At 32.2% G+C, this 14720-nt stretch overlaps 1 protein-coding gene across 1 annotated transcript; it reads right to left on the bottom strand.

Annotated features, from left to right (window-relative positions):
- Positions 1 to 5892: 5892 nt before the first annotated feature.
- Positions 5893 to 13802, bottom strand: LOC129299672 (cytosolic sulfotransferase 5-like; the record flags this gene model as incomplete). Its single annotated transcript, XM_054938137.1, has 3 exons — positions 5893 to 6921; positions 13462 to 13580; positions 13739 to 13802. Coding segments are annotated over 3 exons (1212 nt in total), but the record flags the coding sequence as incomplete, so codon positions are not given.
- Positions 13803 to 14720: the final 918 nt, after the last annotated feature.

The raw sequence follows: 14720 nt of genomic DNA, 5'->3' as shown, positions 1-14720 counted from the left end.
GGAGAGGGAAAAGAAGAATAAGGAAGAGAAGTAGGATGCAGACGGGCTGTTGGGTTATATGATGATGATGTAGAAAATAAAGAATTAAAATAATGCTAGAATGACCGTAACCTACACGATCTAGAAAAAAGATTCAGGAAGTATTTAAAATAGTACCAGAACATGCAATAGTTTGCACAGTCTAGATGAAGGCACCCACACTCATATTGTCAGACAAATTAAATCATAAGTTAAAGAGCTTTCATGCCTAGCTTTGCCCAACCTACATGCATTAAAAGTAGTGGAAACTAATGTCTCTAATGTAGACTGTGCGGACTATCGTTGCTCTGGCACTATTTTAAATTCTAGTTCTTTACTTTTTGCATCTTTTGATAGGTTATGATCATTCTGGCATTACTTTAGTTCTTTATTTTTTACATTATTATTATCATTATTATTATCATTATTATTATTTTTATTATTATTGCAATTTAACCCAGTAGTTTGTCTGCATCTTACTTCTCTTCCCTATTCTTCTTTTCCCTCTCCTCCTTCCAGGCATTCTCTTCATTTTCGATATCAGAGCCAAATAATAAACTTGAGATACTCACAAAAGCAACGTGGATAATCATATAATCCAGAGCCTTGTAATGTAAAGGTGACATGTGAAATGGTTTCCATATCTAAATACCATTAACTACCAGATTGAGGTAATCATGGGATTAAACCCATAAGGATTGCCAACTTTTTATAATTCCTATGGGAGAACAAGTTTTCCAAAATTGCAAAGAAAAAATGATTTCAAATCATTCACAATGAGATCCCAAGAAGATTTAACATTTAGAACTCTCTCATGCACTTTTTGTTCAAATTAGAGTTTTAAAAAGGATGTGGAAGCTTGAAAATCAAATGAGACCTAAAACATGAGATTTACACTTTGAAACTGTGAATTATGCAGAAAATGTGATATGCACTGTGGTTCAACCATCTCTTTGCCATGTGCTGCAACACATTGGACAAAATATGACAGCAAATTTCTATTGTCAAAATACAACATTGGGATGAAATTCCAATGCATCCCAAAACTCAATCTGACGTCTGATTGAGGTGGTTTTAGTGTCTACATGGAGATTTCTACTAGCTTTAGCTAATGGCACAATTTTACATTCAAATTCATTTTTCACAAAGAGTTAGACACCTAAACCCATTTTCACCACTTTTTACAAAAACTTACAACAATGGTGTCTAAACTCACACACAAGTGCCAAAAACCTACACTGACCACTCGACCACACTCAATGGACTCTAAAGGACTCGTGCAACACACCACGCTCAACCAAAAACATATAAATAACAAATTTACCACTTAACCTTATATTTCATAAAACATAAGATAGATGAAATCTTTGCACAAATCATTCATTTTCATTTCAAAATCATTAGATACATATTTTCTTACTTGTACAGGTATTTTGACCTTATACAAGAGTTTTTAACTAAAACTTACTAACTTAGGGTATAAAATATACAAGTTGTACATTATAATAATGCAATAGCATCAAGATAATCATGTAAATCCTAGTTGACAAATTAACATATATAATACACACAAAACAAACACATTGAGGCATACAAAAATAATTACTCTGTAATCCTATGCCTCGGCACATTTTTCTCGGTTCGGATCTAATGAGTTAGGTCTTGAAAATATTAAGAATTGAAAGGTGAGTACAAATATTCAGTAACCAAGTTTCACCCAATTAATACATTTGCATATCAATTAGATGCAATTGACAATAAATACACACATAAAACATGTATGACAACATATAGCTTTGACCACAATAATAACAATATCAATAATGCACAGCTTGGGGTCGCAATAATTCCAACCATGTGCTTTTAAATTACACCGGACTACAATACTAACAACTATATGGTCGGGACTAAATGCATGATTATATGCTAACCTTATACCCTCTTATTACCTCCGACATAAAACTGGCAGCTATTCAGTGGCCACGTCCTTCACGAACTAACCAAACTTTCCACTTGTGAGGAGCTACTAGACTATAGTTAACTCACTCACTTGTGTAATTCAGCTTTTTTCAATACTAACAATCATGGGGTATCATACCTCTAATCTAGCCTCTTCATGAACCGTGGAGACTAGTTAGGTGATTCCCTTGTAGAATAAGTGAGACAATCTCAAATCAACCATGGGACAAAGAACTACCTCTCAATTCCAACGGTTGGTGTTAAGGCAAGCTTTGGATTCTAACTATCATTTCCAATACCACGTGGGTTTAATTAACTACACCTCTCCCTAAGCGAACTTCTGTCAATGATCATTCTATGCACGTATATCACATATGTATATGCATTCTAATCAACCATTCATATCATGAATCCACATATTCATACTCACACCTAACTCAGTCCACACGCCAACTAGTACATAATCATAATTTCTCATTCATTGTCACTATTAGCATGTATATGAGAGTACATATAATTTTACAATGATAATACATCACCAACTATGCCAAATTTCCATAATGAGTTTTTTAAAAAATATCAAACATGTTTCAAATCAATCATTTTAACAAATAATCAATTAATATTCAACTGTATAAACTAGATTTCCCTTGGTTATCTTAAACTTTTGAGAAGTCAAAGGTTTACCCCTTACAATAATCATGTCCAAAGCTTTTCCCAAGCTTGAATGGTGCCATAATCAATAGTCTACAATCATAATACAAGGATATCATCATTATCTCACTCACGGGAATTTATCTACTTAAACTCCACATATTCCTTTTTCATTAACCCCATAAATTTACTACCCATTCATACCCAATGGGTTCGCTAGATTCCATTGACCCTAATTTTCATTCATGAGACATTTAACTATTATTAATAAGTATCAAAACTCTCCCAACAACCTCATAAATGTCAATTTTCACATATTAATGACTCTTCCCAACTAACCATACACAAAATCATTAATGTAGTGTTTAAACCTCCTAAATAACTCTCATTATATTCATTTTAACTAATAGGTTCGGGCTTATAACTTTTATGAATTGAAAATCCATCTCCCAACTCAAATCTTCATAAAAATGGAAGTAGAAGGAAGGAAGGGAGCTCATTATACTTGCTTGAGATGTTGGGAAGCCTTTAACCATCCTCAAGGGTCCTAATGTGTGTGCCTTAGTAGAAAAATTCCATGTTCTTCATTTTCTCCTTTCCTTCTCTTCTAATTTCTCACATAGACATGAACAGATTGTATTAGATTTTTGGCCATGCGTTGCAGCGCACGTAGCCTCTCACTGTGGTACGTGGTAAGAAAGCTCTAATCATGTTAATTTTGCCTCTATGTGCTACAACAGATTGGCCACATGCTGTGGCATCTAGTACAGAGGGCTTTTCTTCAAATTTTCTACTTCTTTTCTTGCCCAGACGGTCTGACTTCATTTTGGACCTGCATCTTGGGCTAAAATCAAAGCGAAATATACCAATTAGACTCTTTTGACCACGCACCTTATCAATTCCCCAATCATACTCATTAAGCTAATTAATTGTGCTTAATTTTATTGGATGTTACTACGTGGCTAATCATCATTTTTAAATAAATAATTTTTTTTAAAAGCATTGACGTCCAGATAACTTTTTTCATCATTTTCAAAGAAGTTATTTTTTTTTAAAAAAGCATTGATATCCACGTTCTTTTTATGTAAAAAGTGACATGGATAATCATCTAAATCCATGGCCCTTTTATTGTAAAGGCGACGTGGCTAATAACCATTTTTAAATAAATAATTTTCTTAAAAAAGCATTAATATACATGTCGCTTATATCCAAGAAGCAACATGGCTACTAATTTAAACTTCCTCTTTAATAGACGCTCACCTCTCCCATGAAACTCAAAACCTTCAGCTCGTGAAGCCTAAAACCTTTAGCTTTTTCTCCTCCATTGGCGGCGATTTGTTCCTGAAACCCCAGCTTCCCCTTCAGCTCGTTTCCTTCTCTCCTAATGCTCTTAGGTCCTGATCACTGGTAGCTCATGGTTAGCTCATCTCATGAAACCCATAGCTCAGTCCTCAAGCTCGGCTCGTCTTCATGGTGACCCATAGTTCGCGACCACCCATAGCTCAGATTCTCCTATTCATTTTAAGCCCAAAGCTCCCCTCTGCTAGAGCCCCTTCTCCGTGGTAGTCTGTCTTAAAATTTGCCTCCTCTATCCAGATATGTGTATTTTTTAATTAATTTTTTCTTATTCCATTAATTTTTTATGCCCAGGAGATTTTTTCAATGTTTGCTTCCCTCGATAATTTTTATTATATTGATTTTAAATTTATTGGATGAAATTTTTACTGGTAGCTCCTGTGTTTAGATTTTTTTAATTGCCAGTTTGTCCCAATAATTTTTATTATATTGATAAGAAAGACACTTGAGAATTCTTGTTGATAAGGGAGTTGGACATATGCTGGCCAATGTTATTAATTTTATAAATTTATTATTTATATTTTATCTCATTTTCATTCATTTTAATTTATATGCATTAATTTTTATCTTGTTCTACTTATTGGTTTCTTAGAAATCTCTGCACTTGACCTAAGGAAGATTAATTTGTTTTTTATGTCTAGCTTCTATAATATCAGCTCATAATGATATCCATGACAAGACGAGATATGTGGCCAATACTATTTCAAAAAGAAAATTGCCATGTTATCTGTCCTCAAAATTTGAAGGGTAAATTGTTTATATTCATATATTTACATTCAGTTTGATAATATTTTTTATATTTTTATATACTAATTATAATTTTTATTTGTTGTAGTTATCACTAATCCCTTTGTATTGTCTGCCTATATTTACATGAGATCTATCGGTTTTATTCCATAGGCAGGCAACCGACTGCAGAAAGTAAATATATATTTAACATATAAGTTAAATTTATTTTTTATAAACATTAATTTTTTTCAAATATTTAGATTGTCTTAATATCTTGTTTTTATAATATCTTAATATCTTATTTTTTTTATAGATTGTTAAAGATATATCAAATAATGTGACGTGGATAAAACAACATTCTAAGTTACTCAGATCTATATTCCCTCGATAAAGATGTGAAATGCCCTAAAAAAATGATGTGAAAAACTTGTTTTGTAGTAATAAATGGACTGAAGGGAGTAGTGAATTATTTTTAAAAATATACACTCTTTTCATATTTATTTTTATTTAATAAGGTGTTTTAATTAAAATTTTTTATTAATAAGTACACTCTTAATTAAAACTAGTTTTAGAAAAATCTCAATAATTACATCTTGAAAACTCAAAATGCGTCATGTTTGATTTATTCCTTATATAATATCAAAAGCGAACCCACATTATTTGCTCTTAATGAAATTCGTAAATCAAACAAGATATACGCTCCAGCTCCTAGAAATTAAGCCCTGCTGATCTCGTACACAATCAATGCTTTTTTTTTTTTTTTGCCAACAATAATCAAACATATGTAATTGATCTGCAAGATCATTATTTATTGCAACCACAGTCACTGTTATAAAAATGAAATTTAATAACATGTATTTTATAATAATGAAAAACAAAACGTTAGTAAAATAAACTTTAAAACATCTTATGTGAGATTTCATTTTTCAAATGCCACCACTTTATAATTATTTTCTAATTTAGAAATTTTAAAAACAATAAGGGGTGGCATCCAAAAGAAGAATACCCCTGCATTAAAAGAGAGACAGGGTAAAAATGAGAAACATAGTGCCTTGCTTATAACATGCTTAATCATTAATCCGCTTTAAACAATTTTAGTTACTAAATACTTTAAAATTTTTACCACCTCATCATTTCTAGTACATAGAATAGATGTTCCAGCAAGTTTATAGGGATCTAAAACTTCAAGCCCTGCTTCTCCAGCTTCTTTTGGGTGATGCTATCGAGTTGTTCAGCCAGGTCCAACGAGAGAAAATTCTTCCAGTCTTCCACTTTCCCACGTCTAAAATAACGCTCATTCTCTATCCCAGATGATGAATTTCCATTTTTATTCACCTCCAGATTGCTCAAATTCTCAAAACTACAAAGCTTCAACATATCACTCACAACATTCTCATTTTCTTCCTCCTTGGAAAATCCATATCCTATAAAGTCAGCTAGCTTTTTCAGTGTCTTAACTGGCTCATTCTTCAGCTCTTCAAATCTCAAGAATATCACCGTCTCTGGCGTCTTTAAACTCTCTTTGTAGTAACCCAACATGTGTTCCCAAAATGGCCCATAAATACTCATTCCCCGACGAAAATCTTCAAAGGATTCCTCAATTGAATTGAAACCTTGTTTTTCTTTTTTGAATCCATTGATGAAGTGCCAAAGAGAGACAAACATGTCTTTTGGATCTCTGCACAAGTACACTATTTTACACCCCGAGTGCTTCTTCGTCGAGTCCGGCATTGAAATGATCGGAAGATGGGTTGCAAAGACTCTCGGTGAAGGAAACAAGCTCAGATCCGGATTGTTTGTTCGAAGGTATAGGTGGAATTCCAAGAAAGGTATGAGAACATGAGGGTTTGTAGTGAGGAGAGGATGAGTATGGCCAGTTTGAGTCATGTTTGGATGATAGGTCTTACGATTGATGATGGCGAAAATTAGGGCTTTGAGCCAAGTGGTGCCAGATCTTGGTGAGGTAACAAGGAAGATATCAGAATCATGAGCTTGAAAGTGGTTTTGACAATTGAGAATTCCTTGCATTAGTCTCTTGGGGAACCAAAAACCTTGGTATTGGCAAAGCTCAGCTGCAAAACTGTCTGATTCAGTGGGTAAGGTGGCGATGAGATCTTGGGTTTTTTGAGATAGGTATTGATCATCATCTTGTTGGTGGAAATTGGGAAAAAGAGTAACATCAGAGGTTTTTAGGGGAGTTTTCTGCTGCCATGATTGTATTTTGTATTGAGAGAACAATTGAATTTTTGATCATGTGAATGTAGTGAGATTGTTGATGCGTTTATATAATGTTTGAAACCAAAGGAAAAATTACACAAAGGCGTGTTTTCATTTTCAGTTTGCATTAGCCCATGATTTGGTTTGTTCAACACGCTAATTGTTGGAACTTGTGCAACCGCAAAACAAGCATCCCCCAAATGAGGGGCACTTTTCACTATTTTGGCACAGGCTAATCACTCAATTATATTTTGACATATCACTATTAAATTTTTAGATAAAGATTTAATGAGCTAAGATTTTTCTTGATTTTTAATGATATATGTTGAAAATAAGTTATAGAAAGAATAAGAGAAAGTACCATATTTTGTAAATGTTATTTATGACCCTTTTAAGATTCAAAGAACCTAATCATGACATTCATTCATTTTATATTTGATCTCTCCACTATCATTCATGAATCCAAATTATTAAATGCATAAACATTTACCATCAAATGTTTTAATGATCTTTTAATTTTGGAAAATGTAAATACTTTATTTATTAATAATGTAAGACATCTTTAATTAAATTTCACCTTTCAATAAATTAGTTAATTTTCTTCATCCTAATATCATCTTTTCATATTTAACCTTATTTAACATGGTACTTCATTTAAAAATAAATATAAAAATTCATTATATATTAAGTGAATTATTTTTGAAAAGATTGTTAATTGACACTTTGAAATATTAAAAATATCTTATATTTTTAAACATCCAACATCTCAAAATACGGCTTATATTTTTGAATGGACTTGGGAGTACTTCATAATTATATAGACGTAATGCATGTAATCCTTAAGTTAGTATTAAATGTATGATTGAAGGCTCACAAATAAGGTTCTAACTCAAAACATTGTACACATGTCTAAATCAAAGTGAGTAGAAGGCAGTGACAGACCTAGGAAAATGATTGAGTGAGGCATAATTTATAATAAATATTGATATTTTTATAAAACTATTTTAAAAATATTTATAACAGTATAGTAAGGATGTCATCAAAATCTTATGGGGCAAGTGAATTTTTGTAAAGGGCAAGTGAATTTTTGTAAAATGATGGGGCCAAACGAAATTTTTTAAGGGGCATACATAATATTTTGGGGTCTTTTTGTATAATATTTCCTAATTTCCCCCACTAATTTCAACGTGGATCCACCCCTGGTAGAAGGATTCTCCTTCATTTATCCTCATTAACGTTATCTCTCATCTTGCTATGAAGTTTATGTTTTCGTTAGTTTTATCACAATAATTAAATTTATCGTTCATCAATACCAAATAATATAATTAACCACTCCCAAAGGTCATTAATTTTAAATGAGGGCCATAAAATATTGAAATTTTAATAAAGGGCTGTGGTGTTTGCTTGAAATTTGAAAAAAATATAAATTGCCTTAAATGGCCTTCGAGAAAAAAATTAAAATACCCCCACATATTTTCAAGTAGAGTTTTATATTTTCTCAATTGATATTAATAATATTCTCATGTCACGATAGTAATTTTAGCGATGAAGACACTTTATTTTTCAAGTGATTAATTATATATTAACAAGTATTAAATTGACAAGTCAATGGGTTGATATTCTTGAGTAAAATTAGTAAGTTCACAAGTCAGTTTTGTATATTCATAAGTGACATTGAAATATTTAAAAAGTCATTTTTTAAAATTATGAGAAACAATCTATTCGACATTAAAATACCTATGCCACGATAGTTATTTTAACAATAAAGAAATTTTATTTTTCAAGTGGCCTAACTATAACAAACATGAAATTTGACAACAGTAGGTTGATATTCTTGAGTGAATTAGTATATTCATAAGTCATTTTTGTATATTTATAAATGACCTTGGAATATTTCATGTGTGAGTTTCTGAAATTGTGAAAAACAATCTATTTTCAAGTAGAGTGTTATGTTTTCGTGACTGATATTAACAATGTTTTCATGCCACAATAGTGATTTTAGCAGCGAAGACACTTTATTTTCAAAGTGGTCTAATTTTTATTGTTTAGTGGAAGGTAATTTTGTAAAGTTATATATGCTTTTTATTTCAAGAAAGGACCACGGTCCTTTAATATTTTATAGTTTTTAATTGAAATTAATGATCTTAGGGGTCCTTCATTGTCGTTTTCCCTATTTGTTATTTTCTTTTGATTAACTTTACTATCTTACATACCTTCATCTTTTTTTTTTCTTTTGCCAAATATATATACCCTGATCTACATATTGTTGAGATGCATTGAATAAATAAAATAATAAGACCTTTAGCTATGGTATAAGGGGAAAAAAAGGAGATGGTCATCTTTTGAGAAACTAATTTGGATGATTTCAAAGTTAAACTTTAATTATCATCTTTTTAAAGATATTTTTGGAGAAAATTGTGAATAGATTCCAAATAAAGGCTTCTTCTTCTTCTTTTTTTTTAAATAAATTTCATAAACTTGCTAAAATGTGGTGAAGTCTTGAGGTGAGTGTGTTTTTACATGTGCAAAAAGAGCAAATTGACCCTTAACCGTTCTAAGAAGTTGACTTTTAATCTAGATTAACTTGTAAACTCATATATAATATTAAAATCATGCAAATTCTAAAATTAAATGTTGAGTCGTAAATCTTGGAAGTAAATTAATAAAACCTTATGTAAAATTTGATTAAGGGATAATTTAATCTTTTCACCTATGTGAAAAATAACACTCAAGAGCCTTCACCCAACAGAAAGAACTGATGGACACACACCACCTACAAATAAAGGTCCAACTAGCAACCTCATGCTTAACAGACAACTGAGGGAATTGTGACACAATAACACTTGCCATTATTTTCATATTTTGATGTTAACAATATTTCATTTTGAGGTATATCTTTTAGAAATAAAATATAATTAATTAACTTGGTCATATGAGTTTAGAGAGTAATAATAATTTATTGTTAAACATCCCACATAGAAAAAGTCTAAGATTTTGGCCAAGCTTCATCTATATTTTTCTTTGTTTTGGTGTTTCAAGTGTGATTTTCTGTTGTTTCCCCCCATTTCTCCCCCTCGGCCAGGTTTATGTGAGAACGCATCCTCCAAAGAGATCAAACACGAGTGGATCATGTAGCTCTAGACCATATGCCTCAATCTAACACAAATGCTACTGTATCGTTCACTTCTTAGCCCTCCAATTCTAAACCAAAGCAGAAGAAGAAGAAGAGTAAACCACCAACCACAAACCGGCCACAAGAAGATCCTCTTCCTTTTGTTTATTATCTGTAATCCACAGCAACACTTTGTCAAAAATGTTGGGAATAGATCCACCAATATTACCCAATACCCAAAACATCTTTTCTGCATCTCAAGTTTCTTACTCAGCGATGGAACTGCTTTATGGAGAATCAAGAATAATATATGCTCCCCAACATCATCAAGTAGTTTTATGCCAATGCTTTGTGGGCTACTTACTAAAAAAAAGGGGTAATCAGTGATGGAATACTTCCATCAATAAAATTACCGTCACTAATTCATTAGTGAAGGAATTTGCAATTCCATATTTTGTTTCTAATTAGCAATGGAATATTGACACAAATTAGGAGAGTTGAGTGATAAGATATAGCATCTGGCAACTACTTGGAAAATAGCAACGCACCCAGAATGCTCAAATACTTCAATCCATGAAATAATTAAGTGATGTGCTTTTCCCCTCACCAGCTGTTGTTCTTCCTACTGCTGCACACCTAATATATATATATATATATATACATATATTTTGAGTTACAAACGGCAAGTCGAAACTTGATAGTTTAAAGAAGCTACACAAAGGTTAAATCAAGAGCATATTGCTCAGTACATATATCTATAACGGATTCATGGAAGAGGATATCATCTAATTTTAATCTCTTACCAGATCACTGATGGTCTGTATCCTAAAGGAGAATGTGGCTTTCATCCTTTTAGCCCTCTTTATTTTGCACTGTTATTTTTATTTTGGTGGTCTATTTTAAATATTTCTATCATTTCCCTTCTTTTTAAATGTTCTAACTTGCTATATTTTGGGGTGATTGTATTGAAATAGTCAATATCTTATATGGTGTGTTGACAGCTGTAGATGACTTATGTGGACTAACTTCATCTAACTTCTTCCTTCTCCATTCGTCATTCTGTGGCAAGGTAGCTGATAAGTGGATATTTCACTTTATATATATATATATATATATATATATATATATTTCTACCATTTTATTTATTAAATAATGATTGAAAAAAGGATAAATATGGAAAAAAGGACTCATTTAGTGATTTTGGTGTATTTTCTCGAAAGGGGGAAAATAGTTGGGAAATGACTTAAAAGGCGAAGCCCAAAATCAAAGCCTAAAATCATGGACAATAGTAGTACAGAAGTTTTTCGTTCACGAACTTAAACCACCACGAAAAGCTCTGGTCCCTTTCACACGACCGTGTGCGGACACCTCAGCACAAGTCCCGACCGCGCCCGGGCAACTCAAACCTTCTCTCCTGTGCACAGATGAGATAGCCAAACGGAAAAGCGCTCTTTGCTATGCTCTTGCGTAAGGCCATAAATCAAGTGGGCCAATCGCGTGCGGACGTGAAGCCCAAAACATGTGTCAAGTTGCAATTTAATATTTAAATGGATTTTACATTAGATATAAGTGATTCAGATAAGATTCGGCGTGATCTATAAGGATTTTGAGCCTAAGAAGGACAAATTAATCATAAATAAATCATCCCAATAGGTAAATTCTGATCCCTGATGTTTCTCTTATTGATTTGTACATGTTTCTTTTATCATTTTTATTTATTTACATTATTTAATTAAATATTAATCTCTTTCAAAAATTATTATTTATTTTTATAAATAACAAAGTTAACTACTTTCTTTGAGTTCTAACTCTTGAAATACTCCAAAATTTTATAATTACATTGATCCTATGTATTTGTAGGAGTGATCAAGTTTTTGGTGTCATTGCGGAAAAGGCAAACACCTTTGTTATTTGCTTAATTTTTTTTATTTTAAATTATAAAAATTATTCTTTTATAATTATTCTTTATTTCTTGGGTTGTGTTTTCTTATATTTTTATAAGAAAATATTATTATATTTCGTTTGCATGTTTACTAGAAGATCCAAAAGCCTTAGTGATTCATTGATGACTCCTATTAATTTTCAAATTGAATGTTCTTACAGGAAAAATTGTAAGAAGAAGGAAAAATCCAAGATGGCTGTTGTTGCTAACACCCCATGTTGGAGGAATATTATGGTATCACACGTGATTGCTAGTCCTTTTGCCATTTGATTAAGTGCTAGAGCCATAAATTATGAAGGCAAGACTCACCACCTAAATAGCCTTCCCTAGTTCCATGAGAGGCCAATTGAGGATGCCTTGTCATTTATCAAATGTTTTTATGATGCCTTTGTATTGCTATTCCCTAATGAGTTGACTGAAGATGAGCTGTAGATAAGATGTTTCTCCTACTGCCTACTTGATCATGCCAGGGAATGGCTATACTAATAACTTGCATGGATTGTAGTCGTTGCTTAGATCATAATTTTATAGTTTGTTTATGGTCTCAATGAGATTAGCGAGAACTAATTGAACTTTAAATAAATACCCCTAATATACTGAGAGGTAATTGAGATACCTTAATAACAATTGTCAGATTGGTTGTTTCATCATTTTTTTAATTGTTTTACTCATTTAATTATGTATTAAATTAAATCTCTTTCAAAAATTATTTTTTGTTTTTATAAATAACAAAGTTAAATGCTTTCCTCTATATTTGACTCCTAGAGTACTTTGGAATTTTATAACTACATTGATCTTGTGCACTTACAAAAGTGATCAATAGTCTCAATGCCCTCCCCCCCTCTCTCTCTCACACACCCCCTCCCTCCCTCCCTCCATTAGGGACACTGTTATGTTTAAGTGTGAAGGAAGGTCTTTTTTTTTTTGTTTTGTTTGCATTTGTTGAGTCTTTTGTCTTTAGCATTTTTTATTGTACATTGTGTAAATAGTTTTGTTTACTTAAAATATTTAAAAATGGATAAAGAGCATAAAGAGTGTATAAATATGTAGCAGATAAAGTAGCCTTTAATACACACTATTTTAGGAATGATTAGTACAAGTTATTCCCCCAACAGGTTAATCCATTCAAAGACAAGTCTAGCAATAATTAGTTTTGTGGGTATCTATGAATCTTAAGGGCATGTTTGGTTCGTTGGAAATGAGCTCTAGAAAATGGAAAAGGAAAATGAAAAAGAATCAGTAAATTCTTTTGATTGATTGATACGAAATTTGATGCTTGGGAATAGAAATTCAAGAGAGTGGAAATTTAGTTCCCACCTCATACCCATGGAAAATCATATTTTTTGTAAGAAATTAATTTTGTTGACCAAATTACCCTCTTTGAATTTTCAAAATTCTAAATTCACTGTCAACTTTCTTCACCCTGGATGTGTCTTCTTCATTGTCTACTTTCATTTTTTCCTCCTCCGTTGACCTTCACTGATTTGTCATCTCTGTCGTCTCCGTCTGTTGTCGACCTTCGCAAATCTTCACCGTCGACCTTCGCAAATCTGTCATCTCTCTTCTCCTCGTTCATTGTTGACCTTCGCAAATCTGTCATCATTTTCAACTTTGCAGATCTTCATCGTCAACGCTCGCCATCGACATTGTGACTTTTTAGCTTCTTCCCTGGTTTTTGAAACTTCTATTTTTTTTTTTCTATATAAATCTATCCGCTGGGACCGCTGGGACTTGTGATTTGTAAATGAAACCTTCAGCTATTGTAGATTTGATTCCTCCACCTTCATTGAGCATAGAAAATTGTCCTCCATCATCCTGGTGTTCATGGGTTTAACGTTGTTTTTTCCAGACACAAAATGGAACCAATTTTTTTTATTTGGTTTCAAAGGTTCTAATGTCAAGATTATTGCACATTTGCACTTTGGGTTTCATTTGTTCAATTCTACCATTCCGATTATTGCATTCTGCCGCTCGTTTTGAAGGGGAAGAGGAAGGAGAAGGAATGGTTTGAGGGTAATGTTGTATTTTTTATTTTTTCAAAAAATAATTTAACTAATATATTAAAATATTTTCCATCATACCAAACCTAATTTAAATATATTTTCAATTCTTTTTTCTTCTTCCTTTTCCTCTTCCTCTTCCCCTTTCATTTCCATTAAAATGGTTCCATTGAAGCAAAGGGGGCCTAAGTGATCCCTACTAGAAATGGAAACCTGCCAAACTTATCTCTATATAGATAAGTCTAGGCAGATCCACAGGATGCCCACAAAACTGATTATTGCCAAAATTATCTATCAATGGATAAGTCATAAATGGATTAAAAAATGTAAGTAAACAAAATTTGCACACTATGTTTAATCTTAAAAAAAATACTATAACAAGCTCAACTAACGAAAAAAGCTGAAAAAAAAAATGTACCCCCCACTTAAACATAACAGGGCGGCCCCTGACTCAAAATGACAAAGGAGAAGGAAGAAGTCAGTCCATATAAGTCATTTGCAACTGTCAACACATGAAATCAGACAGTGACAATTTCAGTACTATCATCCCAAAATACATCAAGTATCAGGTCAAGACATCTAAAAGATGAGGAATGATAGAAATATTTAATACAGGCCACGACAATAAAGGTAACAGTGCAAAATAAAAAAAAGTCTAAAATGAAGATGGCCACATCCCGTTGAAGACACTGAGACCAATAATGATCTGGTAAGAGAATAACATAAGGTGAAA

The sequence above is a fragment of the Prosopis cineraria genome, unplaced genomic scaffold (genome assembly GCF_029017545.1).
Source record: "Prosopis cineraria cultivar Desert tree isolate PC_DT_omini unplaced genomic scaffold, ASM2901754v1 PC1254, whole genome shotgun sequence".
NCBI classification, from domain to species: domain Eukaryota; kingdom Viridiplantae; phylum Streptophyta; class Magnoliopsida; order Fabales; family Fabaceae; genus Prosopis; species Prosopis cineraria.
Note: the sequence above shows the minus strand (reverse complement) of the source record. Positions and strands in the feature narration are given on the sequence as shown.